Below are 19,856 nucleotides of genomic sequence, written 5' to 3' on the forward strand. Positions count from 1 at the left end.
TCTGCCCTTCAACCTGTTAGATCAGGTTAACTCGTTTTGTGTCTAGGATTTGTTTTACAAATCGCAAGTTCCTTCTTTACGTATCATGAGCTGGCCACATGTTACACAAATGTGGCTTATCCTGAAATAAGTTCCAGATGTTAAGTCCCTCTTCTGGGTAGCATGTGTTAATATTGTCTGGGAACAGCTGGTTCAGATTAGTGTAAGATGTTTTCATTTGGGTCTAGGAAGTTCAGGGGAGAACCAGAGGCAGCTGATAGGAGAAGTTCTTCTTGGCCATCTCATCTACATCACCGTGGCTCAGATCCACACATCTCCTTCTTGTCGATCCCATGGCTCATCGTGGTCCTGTGCTGACATCTCTTGGATATTGCAGAGATGACCAGCGTTATCTCCTTACGACTACAAATCCCACTGTTGTACACGGCGTGCTTGGGGCTGGTATTTAGAAATGAAACACTGTCCTTGAGCCCCAGGTTTTCCTACGTGGGACTCCCTTTGAGCAAGGACAGGAGAACTTGGCCTTCTTCAAGCACAGGAGAATGTAAATCTGTCAATTCTACACCAAACCATCTATGATCACCACATTAATCACCATTTTTAGCTTTAGTAGGAGCTACAAATTTACTTTAACTTCTGGAAAGTTGCTACATACAGGTCAGAAACTCCTAGATAATATTTAGACCTTAGGTTCAGTAGATACGAGATGCTATCTGGTTACTCTCCACTGAAAATTAAGAACCTAATGGAGGAACCAGTGTCAGAGAACAGAGGACTTTAAGAATACATTCAAAGAGGTAATTTTGTGTATCTGGCAATACCCTGAAATACAACATATATGAGCCACTTGTTGGTGACCCCAAGAGCTAAAACACATCTGCTAAAAGATGTGTTTTCTCTCAAAGAGCCTCAGGCTTCAGTGGATTGACTTAACGTAGCAAAATTGGATTTTTTTTTTCCCCTCCATGTGCCAATTCAGCAAAGTTGTCTGGGATCCAAACGCCAAGTTATGCCTGTTGGTCTCTTACCACCACCTGAAGCAGAAAAAGAGATGAGCAGAGCAATTCCGGCAGGGGAATTTTGGCTATAAAATTTCATGGCTGAAATATAGGTCGGCTTTGCTGGATAGCAGGGAATAAAACCACACAGCCATCAGCCACCTGAGACGTCTTGTTTTTGCGTCCAAGTGATCTCCCAATGCCTTTCACTGCCCTTGTTCCCTTGAATGTCTGCAGTGAAGCTGCTGGTATGGATTAGTGGTTACTCCTTTCCCCAGCCTCGGCGCTTCACATCAAATATTTAATGGTTAGAAAATGAGACGTTGTTTTTCTGACCTGGATGCTCAGCATTTATGGTTCTTTATCTCAGACAATAGGCACACCACCGGGATGCAGTCCCAGTATTGATCTTGGGGCCTTGAGGTCAGCACTTAGCTTACCGTCATGATTACGCTAATTACTCTTGTTCCTGCTTTCTTTCCTCCCACCCACCGGCCTTAAACGCAGGGGATTGTCATGTAAATAAGTGACCTAATTAGCAGTGCTTTCAAACCCCTTTTAAAATGAGGATCCCTCATGAGTAATACCAGGAAATCAAGGTTTTTGTGGCAATAACTCCGAAGAGCCTGCTGTCCACACCGCTTGGATCACGCATTAGGATGTGTTTATCTCTTCTGAAGAGAATGACTCACTGGTGGCAAAGATTAATGGCAATAAATCCACCTGCTTCTCCCCGGGGTGTTAGGGGTGGCAGCATCCTCTAGGGTAGAAGGGGCAAAATCCTTTCCAGAACTAGGCGACGGGAGTGTGGTCAACCATTGACATCACCACTGAGTCACTTTGCACAACGCGTGGGCCAGAGGCTTGTTCTCATCTAACCTGCATCTGTATTCACGTGGGACCTGGAGAAAATGGCTCTCCAATAACCAGGAACAGAGGAGAAGTCGAGCTGTGAGGCTGCTGCAGCTGACGCAAGATGGAAACGATGTTCCTGCCGATGTGATGCCCTCTTCGTGCCCCTCGTCTTTCCCGTGAGGTCTGTCCTTATGTTTGAAAGCCCATCATGGTTCCTGGATATTCAGATCCCCACCTTCCTCTATGGTCTCCTGGAAAAGCTGCATTCACTCCCTTCTGTCTTCCAGCACAGAGCTCCTTGCTACTCCTCTTCCTACTTTGCAAATCAGTTTATTAAAAAACAGTCCCCAAAACACTTCCATCTACAATTGTCAACACTTAAAAAAAAAAAAGGAGAAGATCCTTAAGGTATCTATCTAACCATATTTATTTTCCTGACATTTGCCTTACCTTGTCCCCACTTCTTGCAAAGAAGAGTAGTTTTGCCATCAGACCATCAGCACTTCTGTTTCTCACTCTTCCAGCGGGTCCAAAAGACTGGGAGCTTTAAGGTCCTTTTAGAAATTCATCCCTCTCGGGACATCTACCCACAGAAATTCTGCAGTGACGCTAAATCGGTTTTCAGGGCATTTATTGGCAAGATACAGCACAGTATCACGGAGGGAAGAAAAAAAAACAAGGAAAAAGTTAGGTTGCTGCTTCTATTTGCTTTTGGACATCTCAGGCGGTTTGCTGCATCACCACCTCTCCTGGCCAAGCTGACCAGCCCCTAACAAAACATCTTGATCCCTCAGTTTTTATGTCAAGGCATAATTATGCTGCTTTACAAGCATCCTAACACCAATCACTGATTCTTTTTTTCTTTTCTAGCTCTGAGGAAGCCTTATGAGCAGGTTGACATCTCTTTGCTGTTGGTTTTTGGTTTTGTTTTTTTTTAATATTAACCCAAGTGGCCAACACCTGTCTGTCTCCTTATTCTTTCAGCTGTCAACGAAATTAAACGTTTCAGTTTAGGACACATCCTAGCAGCGGTGTGGGGAGAATTGAACATGAAGGCAGCTCGTAAAAGCCTGCTGGTCCTCTCTGCTTTGCTTCACATCTTCACGCAGATTTTTTGCTGCAGGTTTCATAAACGCCCAGCGTTCCTGCCCGATGCCTGCCAGTGAGTTAACGGCCGAGCCGACACGCTCCGAGTCAGATACCATCGAAATGTCGTTAATTTGATGATATGTACATTATGTGTGTTCCGAGTGCTGGGAAGCATTTCTTATTAACGGCTGAGCTGAAATCATCTCCACCAGCTCTAAGGATGCGGTGCCTCTCGCAAAGCAGCTGGCCTGGAGCTTTTTGGTTTCCTTCCCCTCATTTTTACCCCTCAACTCATAAATGTGGACAATTTTTAAAAGGTCTTCTCTCCCCACTGAAGCCCAGTAACAAAACTCTTGCTGAAGTAGGAAAAGAAATTAATTTGGGGATGAATTTTTAGCCTCATTAATAGAAGCTGAGGTCAGTGGAGCTGTGTTTTTGCTCTGGTTTAATGAAAATGAAGCAAAGCACGTGGCTGGTTTTGGCTAGCCAAGGGCAGAAAATGGTGCAAAACTCTGAACAGGCAAAAAATGTTTTCCATAACTCAAAAGCAGATTAATGTGGGTTTTCTCCCTAAGCTTTCTAAATCAGGTTTCATCTTTGATAAAAGAATCAAGCCCTAAAAATATTTCTACGGGGTAGAGAAGGAGAAAGTTGTGTTATAAATTACTGAAAGCAAGAAAATTTAACACAGAAGAGTTTTCTTAGCTGAGGAGCACTGGAGCAACAAACCCTGGCCTGTTCAAAGAGATTGGGATTTATTCAGTCTTCAACAGCTCTCCTGCTCATAGCTTTTCCCAAGGCTTGTCCAGACTCGAATGAAGAGTATTTAAAGGAAAGTGTTCAACAACCAACCCAACTTTCCAGCAGGCTCTGGTACGATGGAGCTAGATGGAGCTAGACCATCCCACCATGTTTTGTGTCCTGCCCCTCCAGCTCTTTTTTTTCTTTCCCTTACAAACCCTTTCTCGAGGCTGCATATTTGCAGAAACTAATGGAAAACAAACCACTTTTCGAGGAGTTATTGCCTTTTTAAAAGTGGTAATTTCCTTGCGAAATTTATGCCTGCCAGCAGAGGCAGACGAGGAGCTCTGCAGGCAGCTCTAACGAGACAATTCATTAACTAGCGAGTGTACACACGCCATAAAAAACATTAATTCACAAAATGAAAAACTAATAGAGTGTTTAGCCTGTTCTTTATCACTGGTGACAGTCTGTGCTCTCCTCATCATTAGTGTTTACTGAACTGATGGGGGCTGCAGCCCAGCCTGCTTATCACCACTCATCGCAAATGAGGTCGCGATGCTTTTTTTCCAGCACGGTTGCATTGTCCCTCTCCTGCACTTCAATTTTTAACATGGAGTGGGCAGAGAGACATGGAAGGATGTTCTCGAGACCACCCTTCAGGTTTGCCTTGCTTTTCTCAAGTTGGGCACACAAAGTTCCCTTTCCTCCTCCGTTCTCGTCAGAACCTCAAGGAGATTCGGAAAGGGAAATCCCTGCCTTAAGGATCTTCCGATGTGATCCCAATTACCTCTGCTGATGAACCAGGTTCGTTAGTAGGAATAATAGAACCTGTAGTGGTCATAGCATGTCACATTAGTATGATTAATGTCAGTGAGAAGCTCTCCTTGAGCTTGCTGGGTCTTTACCTCTGCTTAGCCTTTAATCATTGACATAACGTTGCCCCTTCGGCGTCGCTGAGCGGTTTTGCCGATGATCCCTGTAAAAGGTGAGCCAGAGCAGTGCCGAGTACTGAGAAAATTCCAGCCTCGTATCTCTTGTTTGAAAGGTCCTCACCTGTTAAAGTCTGTCCTTTCTTGGTATTTGCTTTATTTTAGCAAGAATCCCTGTTCTTCCCTTATTGATCGGTACGGTCGGCTGCATGCCCAGCCCGCCTGCACGTGGGAGATGATCTCCAGATCTCAGAGCTCTGCCCAGATCCAGGTTGCTCGCTTTATTTCACAAAGTGGGTTGCACCCAGTGAATGGAAGGCTCTGAATGACTTAGGTGGGTGCTGAGTGCCCTCACCTCTGCTCGTTGGCTCCTGCTTTCATCTGTAAGCTGCTCGGCTGCGCTTGGTGACAAGAATTAACCTTACCCAACCTCATGGAAGGGAAGGTCAGCACGCTGATGTGCAGAGCCAAATCCTTGCCAGGACAAGCTAGGGAATCCCTTTCGGTTCAGAGTCTGCGTGAAGAAGACAGCTGACATCAAAAATCCATAGGTGCCAGGTACGTGGAAGTCTTGGGAGATGTCATTGCTCATCTTGATTGATGAAAAAAATCTTTAATCTTTCTAAAATCTAGAAAGAGAGAGATCTAGGTAAAAGATCTTTGCAGTAGCTGCGAAAATATTTGAAATAGCCACGTCTAGGAGTCCCAAAGGTTCAGACACACTTCTGAAAAAGAAGGGGAAGGATGGCAAAACAGCATCTAGCTTTGGTTCCCAAATTCCTGCAGCTCTGAAATAAATCTCGTGAAACACGAAAAAAAAAAAACAAAATCCAGTTCCAGATTTTGTGGCTCATTCCACTGCTTTTCTGCAGAGTTGCAGCTCTGAGCTCCCCAAACAGAGCCAGTTAAAGGCAGGCAGTGAGTGATCTCTGCCTTAGAGCTTCAAATAATACTCTTGCAGCCAGAAGCTGGTCCAAGTGGCCATATGGGTTGCATATAGTTGTTGTTGTTCATTATTTCTCGAGCACCACAGGTGTGCAGAGCGCTTTGCAACAGGATAAAAAGAGAAGGCCCCTGCTCCTCGGAGAGCTTAGACTCTAAATTAGATCGAGGCGGCATCTCAAGAGCAATAAGAGATCAAAGTGGGAGGAAAGATGTGTAACCACAAAAAGAAAAGCGGCTCGAGAGCAGGGTCCTGGTAGTTTTTCCCACGGAGAGAAAATCATTTGAGTTGATTTGCTTTGTCTGGCTCTCTGTAGTTATTGAGGATTTTTCATCTCCAGCAAGTCCTGATTTATCTCCCAGCTCCCAGCTCCATAGAGCTGTGCCGAGGCGATGCCCCAGTGCTGCTTTCCATCCCTTATTTTGGGGCTGGAGGCATCTCAGTGACGTTCCTGCTGCCCCTTGAAGCCCTTCCTCACCAGCACCACCACGGCAGCAGCTTTCTGGTACCCAACCCTAGCCTCCATCAGCAGAGCATGGCTTAATAGGAAGAGAGGTGATTTTTTGATGGTGACCTATTAGAAAAATGTTAGTTTTCCTCCCGTCCTTTGGCTTCAGGGGACAGAAGTCTCCTGGAATATGTCTGCCTTCAGAAATCTTGCTGAAATAAGTCCTTGGTGTTGCACCTAGTGTGCACGCTGTGCTGCCACACTCTTATCTCCTTAAAAAAATGGATATATAATATATTTGTATATATAATACGCAAATCTAATTCCTCCTAACTTTATCTAGTGCTTTTTCTTTTAAATACACGGAAAATCTCTTACAACGGCCGATTTGTCTCCCAGTGACAGTGTCACCTCGCGGTGCTGAAAGCTGTAAGGACAAGAGACACGGAGAGCTTGGAGTCAGTGATGGATAAAGACAGAGGAGGAAACCCCAGGTTTCATCCACTGAGAACTAAAGCATGGAGAGGGCAAGCCCAGATCCCCAGAAAAATCTCCAGCAGAGATGGGAATTAACCCCGAGTCTCCAAAGGCATGGTTCAGCACTTGATCCATCACAATTTCCTTTTGCATCCGTTTATTAATGATTATTCGGGGGTTTCCTCTTGCAGGGAGGAAGGGAGCAAGAATTAAAGTGCAAATAGGTATGAGCTGCTCCCTAATGTTACCTGTGGGACACAGCGAAGGTTTCAGACTGCGCCTCTTTTCCAAATACGAGTTTTTCTCCCAGCAGAGCTGTAAAATTTCTCCGTGAGCCTTTCCCCTTTCCCCGTTAAGCAAACACGTACAGCGCTGGATGGAAAGCGTGAGCGTGTTGCAGGTTTATTTCCCGGGATCGGGCTGCACCGGAGCCGAAGCAGAGCCCGTAACCTTAGATTGATTTTTCTCCTTGTGCTATTAAATCATTCAAATCTGTTAGCAGTCGCTCCGCTCGAGCAGGGAGCGGGCAGGACGTGCTATTGTAGACCTTGATTGGTTACAGAGGTTTGTTTATGGGCGCCGCGGCAGGTTTTGTTTAATATTCCCGAGGTCTGGGAATTTACATCCATCGATTTACAAGGCACAAGCTGTCAAGAGGCACCGGCATCGCATCGAATTGCAAAATGATTGAAATCATGGGCGACAACTACTGCGTTAAGTTTATTTTTCTCAGGTTTGCCGGAATGAAATGCGCCTTCTCCTTGGAGTGAGGTATCTTGGCCGGGCTTACAGCAAGCAAAAGAAATCCCAGGCAAAACCGTAATTATTATCCAGCAGCACGGGAAGCCGACGTAAGACAACTGAAATTCATCTGTTTGGGCTGCAAAATGATGAGGGGCTGTGGAGCCAGTTGTTGGCTGCTGCTTACCCAACCGCTGGGTATTTTCTTGGCTTGGAGGGCTTGTGGTTGACGTGGTCTAAATGGGCCAAGGTACTTAAGAAAGGGAAGAAGAAACAGATGGCTGAGAATTTTGTTTTGTTTTATTGTGGTGCTGCTTCTCCAGCGTTTCAGCTGGAGATACCTCCTTCAGCTCTTCGGGTCCAGAGGCATTCTGGTGGGTTGGAGGTCCTTCGGTGCAGGGTCACCCTTCGATCGTGTCTGCCCAAAGAACTGGCCGCCTCCAAAACCAGTTCCAAATTACTTTTTAATTCAATACCCCGTAATATTTTAGGCTCTGATTATCTTATTCTGCTACAACTCCTTCTGTGGGTTCGTGTTTCCTGAGCGAGACGTAAAGAAATGGGATTTTCTCCTTGGCTAGCACAGCAGTGGGACGATCCTTCTGGGATGTGCAAAGAAGGAGAAAGGACAAGTGGTGGGTTCGGAAAGTCTTTTAATCCAAAAAAAGCAAAGGTACACTTCAGTGCTCTCATATTGCAAGGGAGAAAAGGAGACAGATGCCCCAAGCCAGCACTCGATCTTCCTCCTTCAGTGGGGGCACTGAACACCCATAAAAACAAAGCCAGGAGTGCTCCGGCTTTAAGCAAGGCACAGATCATCCCCGTCTCCCTCCTCCTCTTAACTCCACTGACAAATATAATTACAGCTTCACTTAAATTGCTGTAAATGAATTCTGGAGAGCAGAAAAAAAATGTGTGTCTATCTCTCCCGTGCAGAAATTAGCTGACTCCTGCATTTCGGTTGATGGGTCCATCCATCTCCATCGCTTGCAGGGAAGCACTGCGGGAGCGTTCCTGCGGCATAACAGCAAGTCCAGCTCCAGGAGCAAGACCCCTAGAAACCTGTCAAAATTTAGTTTTTTACACTAAAAATAATTTTTTCCCCCACCAGAATATAGGGAAGGTTTCCTGCCTTCTGCTGTGACCAGATAAGCACACTTAGACCTGATGCTGCTTGATCCCAAAGTCCCGCCACCCCCAGGGAAACCAATGCCACTGGGGGGCTTGAAGGGTGGGTGGCAGCTGGGCAAACAGCGCTTCCAAAGCGCCTCCCCCAAGTCATCTCCCAACGCTGTTATCTGGAAGTAGAGGCTGTGTAAATAAGCCATTCAACCCAACGATAATTTGATTTTGTTTTGTTTTCTCACCGAGCAGAACGATGCCTGGAGAAGTGTCGGAGTGTGCCGGGGCCGGGGAGGAATCCTTACGGTGAACGGATTATTTCTCTTTAACACTCCGGGCCAATTAATTATTTTCAGCCGTATTTGCCAAGCTCTGAATTTCTTTGCCCATTGCTGCCTCTTTGTTAGGATGAAACTTCATGAATATTGCCGCGATTGGAGGAGTTGCTGAAGGAGGCAGCTCCCCGGAGTTGTGTTGTACTCGGCTTTGTCCAGGCAGGGTTTTCCCTGTTGTAATTCACAGTAAAATTAGATGCACAATTAGGCACTTGTACTCCAATTGGACTTGTCTGTCTTATATGTTTACCTCTATTTCAACCTGCTTCACACAAAAAAGATTGGGACTTTTTATCTCTTTGTCTTGGTTTTGCTTTTCAGGCTAGATCTGAAGGGGTGTTTAATTTTAGGAGCCAATCCAAAGCTCCGCGTAGGTTCCCCTTTCAAAGCAGGTCTTTGGCTACACAAACAGAGCCAAGTGACATTTATTTAATCAGTCTCCATCACAATGAGAGTTTGTTGTCAACAGTTCCTTGGTGAGGTACAAATCCTTCCTGCGCCGAGTTGCGTTGGTGGCTGGCTGAGTGTTTGTCATGTACCCAACAGCAGTGCAAGGAGAGGGAAAACAAGAAATTTCTCACTGCCAGCAAGTACCTCCGTTATTCAGGTCGATCACAGAACAAATATGAGCTGAAAATGTAAAGCAATGAAAAAAGCAGATACCAAAGCCAAAAAAAAAAAAAAAAAAGTATTTCCGAGGGAGATGAGAAAGCTCTAGTCCCATTGTGGCTGTAGTAAGAGCTCAAACAGCACTCAGCTGTGGTCACTTTTGCTCAAGAATATATAATTGAGACTGGAAAGGGTGTAGAGAATTGCTTTTGGGTGAAGAGGGGTTGGAAAGCCTTTCTCAGAGGCAGAAGATAAAGCAGGTTGCTTTGCCCACCTCTCCAGGAGTTTAGTGTGGTAGCGTAGCAAAAGCTAAATGCCAGTGATGGCAAACTCCACAAGGCAAAGAGTAATGCTGGCATATGAAGAACCAAAAATATAACATCAGGGACCTCATTTAGGCTGGAATTTAGTCCCTAGCCTCCAGCTTCACTGCCAGAGGTTTTCCAGGAGCCGCCAAGGGAAGCAAGGAAGGTAGAGACTTGAATGACTTCCATATGGCACACGAGTTGCTATTCAAGGCCATGGGACACAGCATTTGCGGGGCCAGACGTGGTGACCCAGGACATCCCTTACCATCACACTGTTTAATTCAGCTAAAAGGTGCCTAGGCAGGTCTGCTTAATTTCAAACAGCACTAATCACCCTATGCAAGAAGTCATTTCTAACGGGTTACTTAAATGAGGATTTGAACTCAGATGTTTGAGATATTTTTCCTGTAATTAGGGTAAAATTTATGATAACTGTGATTTAAAGAGGTCTCAGTGGGAGGGATACGGATATATCTGCAGAAGTTAGACCTGTTTAGGCCATTGTTGGGGATGGTATTTGTGGGACAACAATCCCATGGCCAAGCTACTCTTCTCTTCTTTACTGCCCATGCAGCAGAAATACCACTTGTCTCGTGGCTCTCAGTGGGGTGGTGAGAAGTAAATGATGAAATGGCTCCGCTTTCTAGGACTTCTGTAAATGTGGCACGTGCTGAATAAAGAGGGTTTTTTTTTCCAGTTGTCTGGTGTGCAGGAACAGCACCTTTCTTCGGGTGTCAGCTTTGGAGACAGCTCCAAGAGCAACTCATATCTGTTGCCTGCTGTTTGCTTCACTGCATTAAGAGTTGTGTTTTATTCACAAGAACAAAGAAGGCTCCCAGATGCTTGTGGAGGGATGGGTCAAACAAAGGTTTACTTGAAATTCTCCTGGGGAAGTCTGAGGTGACCAAAAAGGACCATCTGTGCTTTCGGTGCTGTGCTTTGGCTCCAGAGCAGCTTTTTCCTCACCCCATGCAAAGTAAGATAAATGTTCCTGGATTTTGCAAGTGCAGAAATACTCATCACGGAGCAATATCTTCCAAGCAAATGTATTCTGGTGGTTGATTAAACCCCTCAGATTCATTTTGGAGTTTAATCAATTGCAGAAGCAGTTTGTTGCTTCTCACGCTCCCGAATTACAGACTTCATTGCTCAGCCAAAGGTGGACGAGAGCGGGCACGCTTAGGATGGAAGCAGTTGAGATGCTGTAGCTGCTAAAGCCAAGTGGTATTGATGAAATATGTCTCGAATTAATCCTGTCTTCTCTTTCTAGCCATGTCTCCTGGCCAGGACAGCCACGCCAGTATGGAGCACCTCCCTGCGTCCGAACAGATCCTGCAAACCCTGAGCGAGCTGGCCAAGTCTTTCCAAGAGATGGCTGACCGCTGCCTGCTGGTGCTGCATTTGGAAGTCAGGTAAAAGCCCTGAATTTGGGGATTGTGAGTGAGCTAGCGAGGGCTACAGGTTAGGATTGTGCCCAGGGAACACGTTATGGCACCTGAGACAGGTATATTTGCCTGCTGTAGCATTGAAGACATCAAAGGTGTGCCCAGAAATGCCAGGTCCCATCACCATGGATGGCCAAATGAGGGACAGAGGCAGGATACCGAAACTGGAATTTCATAGAGGGGTCTGCATCTTGTGTCAAAAACTAGGAAAAATGGGTTTTCAGAGTCTTTGTCCTTAGATAATTGCACAGTGCTTTTAAAGTCTAACAGGTGTCTGCATATTTATCAGCCATTGCGCTTTGGCTTGCAGATAGGAGCTTTTCTTGCTCCTTTTTCAAACAGTAACAGAAACTGGGGAAGAGGAGGCAAGCACCAGCTGGATTTTCTAAAGGGCTGGATAGTTTTATGATGTCTCTGACTACACATGCAAAGATCAAAAGCAGCAAAACCCTTTCTTCAAGCTGCCAGCTGTCCACTCCGGGGCTGGGACGACATTTGTCCCTTGTGCGTCGTGTTGGCCAGGTGTTTTCATTGCTTCCCTTCCTCTGAAGCATCAAATGTAAGCGGGTGTCAGAGACAGGCAATGAGACTCGATGGGCCGTTGGTTTGTTCTGCTTTGACATATCCTGAGCCATAATTGCGTCCTCCTGTACGCTGGCAGAGCTCTCGTGAAGGAGCTTTAAAAAAAATCCGCATTAGTTATTGTCAGCAGCCCTTCACCCTGCCATCCATCACCTGCTGGCCACTTGGTTGCAAGCATCACAAATGAGCTGGGGCTTGAAGGATTTGAGGAAAAGAGCATTAAAGTAGGGAAATGGAGCAGCTTTCCAGCTGCGATGTGGTGCAAGGTAACACAGCTCACCTGGGGCTCGTGGAATGGGTTTCTGGCTGCAGTCCTCTGTGGAGTTCCCTCACAGGTGGGTGAAGCAAAATAAGTGCAAGTGGAAGCCAGGACAATTCTTGCTGGGATGTTGGAGTAAAACACTGCCGTCCTCCTCCAGTGCTTCTATCAGCATCCCAAGTTTGATGCTGTAAATACACCGTAGCATGTAAATCCTTGCAACGGGTGGCAAGGAGTGAGAAGGAGAGATGCTGCACCCAGGAGGATCCCCAGCAGGGTGGAAGCTCCCCTGCATTCATCACACCCCATTCGCAACCCCCTGCAGCAACAGAGCAAAATCCCGGTCCCTCTGGTGGCTGCTCAGAGCAGATTTCTCTGCGTTCCTATGCCAGATCCCCAGATCCGTGCCACTTGCAAGGTGCAGAGCACAGCACGTGTTCATCCACACTTATCTGCACTTATCCCCTTGTCTTTCTCCTCCCGTAGGACCCCCGTTCGTTCCCAGCTTTGCCAGATGCTGGTTGGCACCAGCCTGGGGTTGGTTTCTGCTCCTCTACTGCCAGCTGGGCATGCCCCGAGGACAGTGGTCACTGAGAACCTGCTCCTTAATTTCATATCTGCTTCCTTAAATGAAACCTGTTGGCATGTTCAGATCATTTACCATTTGTTTTGTTACAAACAACCGTGGAATTTTAGATTATTTAATCTATTACACTGTTTTCATATAAAAACCAAAGCTGTATGGCATTACACAAGGACATTTTCCAAGAGGATGGGGACATGAAACCCAGAACATAGCACCACAGCTGTTTGAGCCTGGCTGGTGTGAATTTTATGCCTTGGTGTGCTGATTCTGATGGAAGAGATGGTGTCACGTTGTCTCCAGGCCACCTTGGCAGGTAAATAAGAAAGGAAAAAGTTGCAGTAGTGTTAAAAGTTTGGGAATAGGCACGGTCTTGGCGTGCTAATTATCAGTTAATGTCCCCTGGCTCACTCTTTTTTCCAATTTTAACTGCTCTCAGGGCTTACAAAGCGTGTAAGAAGTTGTCATTTAGGCATCAATATTAAAGTGCTGCTGAACCAGCACATGCGAGGCTGGAGAACCTGGTGAAAAGACACTTGGCATTTTACTTTGATGGTGTAGGTCAGATCTGTTAATAAAGGGTCCTTTGTATTCACCTCTCGAGATAGGACGATGACAAGTCAAGAGGAGGATGCACTTAACGCAGACATAACCACTCATTTCGTAGAACTACTATTTTTTATCTGCTTGAACTTTGGAAGGAAAATTGTGAGATAACGCTTTGCCTAAGGTGCATTTAATACAGTGTCATGATCAAGCAACATGCTTGGTTTTTGTTGTTGTTAGTTTTTTTCAGTATTCCCAAAATAAAAGATTTATTTTCAAGAGAGCTTAACTACTCTCAGTAGCCCCTCTGTATTCCCACAACATCTAAAATATAAAGTTTTTGCGCAGTGTAATCAGCGATGCTTTCAGAAGACCTAATGGCAAAGCCACATCAAGGTCGGCACAAACGTGCTGGTATTTGGAGGGAGAAACAAAAGGAACAACTGTCCTTGGCAGCCTCAACCCCTCTGGAAATGTTGTGGCAATGCTGCTTATCAGATATTGCTTGGGGGCTGGCCAATGCATGAAAAAAAAAAAAAAAAAGAATTAATTATTTTTAACACCCACCGATATCTTAATGGCGAGCTTGTTGCAGTGTAACATTTCTTTTTTCTGTCTCGCAGAGTTCATTGCTTCCACTACCTGATCCCGCTGGCGAAACAAGGGAACTATGCCATCGTGGCCAACGTGGAGAGCATGGACTACGACCCCCTGGTTGTCCGGCTCAACAAGGACATCAGTGCTATCGAGGAGGCCATGAGTGCCAGCCTCCAGCAGCACAAGTTCCAGTACATTTTCGAAGGTCAGACAAAAACCTCAATAATTTTCTCAGACAGGGTCTTCTGTGAAGCTCTTTCTTTTGTGATTGCAGTGGCAGGCATCCTACAAGCCCAGCAAAAGTAGATCATAACCCTATATTCCCTATTACCCGACGCCTGATTCCTCGTTGGCTGGGTACTACAGGTTCACAAACTACTCGATGCCTATTACTACACCATATATGTACTATTTTTTTGACCAACCCTTAATTTCTCCTTTTCCTTTTTTCTCCTTCTCTCTTGACCATGATTTTTTGTTTTTACTGATTTTGTTCTGCTTGTCCTATTTTTCTTAGCTATCCTCCTTATCTTGGGACAGTGGGACCTTCCCCTTACCTGCTTAACATACTCCCCACTGCCATGCCCTCGTTGTGCCTGCACAATCACTTTTGAGTATGCAAGGTTAGTGGAATTTCCCACTGCAAAAACACCTTCTCCTGCAAAAACACAACTTTGTCTCTCACCCATCTACAGCAAATTGGTAAGTGCAAACATGCAAACATAGGACAGTCAAATCTTGTTGCTCCCATAGCATTTCTGAGTGTTTCTGACCGGATTTGAGCAGTGGGCCCACGCTGAGCAGGAAGGCAGTAAGGTGATGTACGTGCAGGACATTTTGTGCTTGGGAAGCCGTAGGGTACGTGCGTATATTACAAGCGCAGTGCTATTATGGCACAGTTCCTACCCAAAGTGTAGCTATTCCATTACTAAAATTAAATTTCGAGAACATTAGCTCTTCGGATGTCTCATCTGTCGTGATTACCTTGGAGAATATAAATCACGTCTTGGTTCATCTCCCCTGTATTTATTTGTGGCGCTGACGCACGGTTGTCTTGCCTGCGTGCCGGGGTGCGCGTCCTTCTACGTGGTGGCTGACAGAGTCAGGAGAGAGGGGGCACTGGAGATGCACCCACTGCACAGGATGGTATTTCAGCAGGGATCAAGGCTTTGCAAGCCTGGTTAGCCTTCTTCTGGCCACCACTGGTCCTAAAAGAGGCTCTCAGTATCTCTGAATGCCCCCCACAAACCTGTGTAGCTCCCAGTGGTGCTTTTTTTATTCAGGTCTTTTTGTCAAAGTCTACTCTTGTACTAACCTCTCTACTGAGTAAATCGGGCTGTTTTTTTTGGGGGGGTTGTAGTGCAACATGAGTGGTGGGTACATCATTCTGGGGCTGACTTTGACTCATAACAGCCAAGCTCTGTCCTTTAGCAGCAGAGGGGAGATGGAGACATCATTCAGACTCAAGAAACTGTTCAGGACTGATCAGAGGGAGGCTGCACATCGAGTGCATTGAAATGCAGCTCACTTCTGCTCTTGCAGAGAGCGTACCGTGAAGAAATACCACTCCTTGGTAATAGATTAAAATATTAATATTTTGTAGGAGCAAATAGCGGGCCATTGATCTGCTAGAGAGGGACTGAAAGGGACATTTTGCAAAGCCTGATGATAAATCTGGCAGCATCCTGTAAATATCAATGGCTATGATAATGCAACTTTGAGGTTTTTTACTATTATTATATGCTTTTTAGTTGTTGTTTTTTTTTTTAATATATTTTTGCTATCAAAGGAAACCTTAAGGGAAGTCCTACTAAAATTCACAGGGAAGGTGAAGGCAATTTCTGGATACAGTCTGGCAGATCTCCTGTTCCAGTTCACATGCACCCCTTAACAGCGCTCACTCATGGGTTTTATAGCAAATTACCATTACTAAGTATCTTCCTCCTGTGACTTCATTGTTTGATTTTTTTCTTCCCCCTCGCAGGTTTGGGCCACCTCATCTCCTGCATTCTGATCAACGGCGCCCACTATTTTAAGCGCATCAGCGAGTCTGGCATCAAGAAAATGTGCAGGAACATCTTCATCCTGCAGCAAAACCTGACCAACATCACCATGTCCCGTGAGGCTGACCTGGACTTTGCAAGGTGAGCTGGGGACCCTATTTTTGTCTTCATTACTATTTTGATGCCCTTGTGCAGGGTGGCAGCTCCTTCCAAAGGTTTCACCACTCACTGTGTGTGCAACTGGATGAAGACAATGCAGTTGGGGTCGTAGAAATGTTAATTGAAATATTTACTTTCCTCCTCGTTGGGTGGGAGATTCAATTGAGATGTGTTCAGAGCAACGTGGGAGTTCACCATCAGCTCACAGTGGAGGTCCCACCAAAGTGTCTGTGCTTGGGGCTTCCCGTTGGTGTGGTTCCCTTAAGACCTAAACCCAGGCAAGGGCGAGTTTCTAGGTACAAGTCCTGCGTGGAATTCAAGCTGGTTTGATCCAGGGTCTTGATTCGTGCCCAGGTGAGTAATACTTTGGTTTGTCAAAGGCTTAAATTTTTAGCCACTTACATTTTTAGCCACTGTGTGCGAACCTCAGGGGTGCCAGCTGTTGTCTCCCTTCAAGTTCTGTTGCTCTCAAAATGATAGCAATACTAAAACAACACCAAAACTGGTCATGACAGCTCCCCTGAAAGTTTCTCATCTTGTCTTGCTGCTTTATTCACTGAAGGAGGATCTCTTGAGGACTAACCACATGCGTAAAAGCAAAAACTAAACGGGACCATCAGCAGAGCTGTGTTGGCCAAGCCTCTGAACTGAGCCCAAGGAATAGCCAAAGGAGGAGGCTGGAACTTGTTGTTTAAGGCATGTAGATCAAATGACAAAAGTTTTTCATGAGGCTCAGCTGTGACCCACCACAAACCCTGGAAATTGTTGGTGTCACCATTTGGCCATCGCTCACAGAGACTGAATTACGAGCGGCGTGACTCCCTCAGATGAGGGAGAGTAGGTATGGCCGAGTGCCTCATTTACTTGGGCTCTCATATGGGGAATGATCTCATTATTGAATTAGTCTTTTCATAATAACATTGACATGGGGAAGTTATGAATGCTGAGGCCTGGGGGAGAGACGGAGAGTGAGAGCACGAGATCCATTACCAACCCTCCAAGGAATAAAGTTCCCAAATTCAATCTTTCCTTTTTTAAACGATTTTTTTTTCTCCCTGATCCTTTGAAACGTTAAATAAATTAGCCCAGTTTTTTTTTTGGCAGGCAGAACAGGGCTTGAGCACGTGCTGACAACAACTGGCACCCAGATAATGAGCTGCTGACCGAGCACTGCTCAAAGTTGGCGTGATGTGGCCAGCCCTTCTCCGGAGGGTCTTTGCCATACGGGCTGAACAACTACGGAGAGAACAGAGCTGTGACTTGCAGAGCTGCATAATTTGACGTGGGGTTTGAAGGGAAGGGCGAGGAGGGAACGTGTTCCCCCCTCCTCATCTTGCTTGATGGATGATGTGCCATACCGGCGGTTTTCATGATAGCGAGCGCACGCGTACCAGCCCGTCTGGGCTGTAGGGTGAATATTTTTTCTCCTGGGCCATTTGGGCTGCTGAGGGCCATCACAGAGAGCTGTGGAGCTCACACGAGATACCTGAGCTCCCTGCACAGCTGCATCAGCTGCTTTGAGGTACCTGCGATGCAGATTTCTTCCCATAATACAAATTCAACTTATTTTTTTTTTAGCTTTCATGACTGCATTGCTTCCCTCTTTCTTTCGGGGCAGGTTTCTGTGATCTGCAGAAGATGTTTTATCCTTCTGTTCCTCGGATGACTCCTGAATGCTCATTATCCACATTCCCCTTTTACATAAACAAGGTGTTTCACGCATCCGAACCCTGCCCTGCTCACCTGAATTTACAATTACCCGAGCAAGTTCTCCTCTTACCCCAGGGACTCCAGTTACCGAGGTCGATTCAAGCTATAAAATAAACAACTGTTCACACCTAGAAAGCATAAAATAGCGTCAACGTAGGATAAAAGTGGTTCGTACTTCTATCATATCTCTCATGCAGAAATCTGTAACTGCTTTGTGTGGTAGCTGACTGTCAGTTTTGCCTTTTTAAAGATGAGGAATGCTCACCTGCTCTTCCTTCTGCCTACACCTCGTGTTAGCTGGACTAAATTCCTTCCCTGCCTTCACTTTGCAGAGAACTGGGGGATTATTATGGCATGGGAGAGGAGATCTAACCCAGCTGGTGTCTCTCTGCACCATCTCTGGCCTTTGGAGGCAGTTCCCCGTATCCAAAATAATTCAGCTTTCAGGAACTTCATCAGAAGTCCTGGGCTCCTCCAAACAGGGAAAGATGTAACAGGTTTTGTGTCTTGTTTTTTTCTCACACACACACAAAAAAAAATGTTTTTCTCGTGTTTTTGCAGAGCTCTTTGTCCTCCTGGCTTGATCTAAGCCTCAGCACCCCTGTCCTTTTCTGCAAGTGAACACATTTAAATGGCATGTGCTGGAGTTTATGGCAGAAAGCAGACCATTTGAGTAAGGTCTTCAGGACTTTCAAGATTTCCCTGGGCATTGTGATTTTGAGTTTGTTGTTTGTTTGGTTTTCCACTTTTGGTGTGTTCTTCAAGGCTTTCTATGGGCCCCATAGAGCACTGGGCATCCCCTTTCTTCTCTATCTCAGCTGGTGACTTCTCAGAAACCCCAGTCAGGGAAGGTGGAAGGGAAAGATCTTCCTCCTCTGAAGCCAAAATCACACAGAGGATTCACGGCAAATCCTAAACCATGCTGCACTTGCTGGTTCTGGTGAGACTCTTGCTGTTTAAACCCCATTCTTCAACAGATTTGTAACCTGCAGGTGACAACAGGCTCTGGCAAGACGTGTGGCTTTGGGAGCAGTACCATGGCAGGGGGGGAAATGTTTCAAATGAATTTTGCTTTAAGATTCTCAGTTTAAGGTGGAGCAGGGCAGGGAAACTCAGCAGAGCATCACGAAGCAGAGGTAGAGCACGTTTCTGTTGAAAAAAAAAGAGAAATTACCAACTTCTGTGAGCTCTAGGAAGGAGTTTCTCCACTGACACACAAAAAAAGGGGTAAAATAGGCTGGTTCTGACTGCTAAGGCATCACAAAAGGATTTGTATCATTTGCTAAATTTCCTGCAAATATGAATAGGTTTTTCCCTTATATGTGTGTTCAGTATCTAGGCCAGCAGAAATGCAGGCGATGATTAGGGTATCTGCTATTGTATTAAAGAAAAAGCAGTATTTGCTTCCTGTAATGGTACCCAGTCACACACTGCCAAGTCTGGAATTGCGCTTGGATTCCAGATCCCTCCACATTTTGGGAGTTTCAGACCCAGAATTATATTGATGCCACTACAGGGATAAAAAAAAATCATCTTAAAATACGGATTCCAGTTCAGGTCTTTTCCTTTCTGCTTTCCTTCACATCCCCTTTATCCCCTCTAAAATACAACTCTGTGTTTATGCAGAGATTTCATCGGAGGTATTCAGAAAAGACTTGGTTTGGGCTTCAGCCTTATCCTTGAATACAACATCAGTCAGCTCTTAGATGTTCATTCTCCATAAGAAAAAAAAAAAAAACCTTTTCCAACACACAGCAGTGATAAAATTGCCCTTTTCTTGAAAGTTAATTGAGTTGGTTGTGAGGGGAAGGGAGGGACCACTGATGAAATGTGGCCATTTCGTACGAGGCAATGTAATTTCGACCTCGGAGATAAAGGGGTTTGAGTGGTGCTCCTCTTCGTTATGGGCTTTGAAAACGTCCTTCACTCCTTAAATAGTTTGCAGCACGGAGATCCAGAGGTGGTTGTGAGCCTACGAGTTAGATCAGAGGTTTTCCCTGCTGCTGCTGCCATTCAAGTTAGCAGCTGCTTTGGCCATCCACCCTGCAGGGACCAGAAATCTCTTTTCCTGTGGCTGAAGACCTTTATTTACCAGGGCCCTTGGCTTTGACCACGTCCTTCTGACAGATGTGGCACCCACGTTGGTGCTGCTGGAGGATCCCGGCCACTTGGAGAGGTCCCCAGTGGCCAGGCATGGGGAGAAGGCATCAGCATGCTGGGCAGTCGTCCTCAGATCAGACACAAATCAGCCCTTGCAGTGTAGAGCAGATGCCTGGGATCAAATGTGTCTGTCTGTATACAGATTCTGCTCAAATTGTCATTGTTCACAAAAGAGAATTGACCTTTGCTTCCTCTCCCCGGCCAAATACAGCTG

At 45.7% G+C, this 19,856-nt stretch overlaps 1 protein-coding gene across 4 annotated transcripts in view; it reads left to right on the forward strand.

The window, feature by feature from the left end:
* The window catches only part of EXOC4 (exocyst complex component 4), a 365,076-nt gene that overhangs the window by 325,376 nt on the left and 19,844 nt on the right, over positions 1-19,856 (forward strand). For all 4 annotated transcript variants that reach the window (XM_068670114.1, XM_068670116.1, XM_068670115.1 and 1 more), the window contains 3 exons: positions 10,869-11,010; positions 13,637-13,815; positions 15,595-15,754. In XM_068670114.1, coding sequence (XP_068526215.1) covers positions 10,869-11,010; positions 13,637-13,815; positions 15,595-15,754 — 481 coding nt within the window. The remainder of the gene's footprint in view (positions 1-10,868; positions 11,011-13,636; positions 13,816-15,594; positions 15,755-19,856) is intronic.

This window comes from Anas acuta, chromosome 1, assembly GCF_963932015.1.
Source record: "Anas acuta chromosome 1, bAnaAcu1.1, whole genome shotgun sequence".
Classification (NCBI taxonomy): domain Eukaryota; kingdom Metazoa; phylum Chordata; class Aves; order Anseriformes; family Anatidae; genus Anas; species Anas acuta.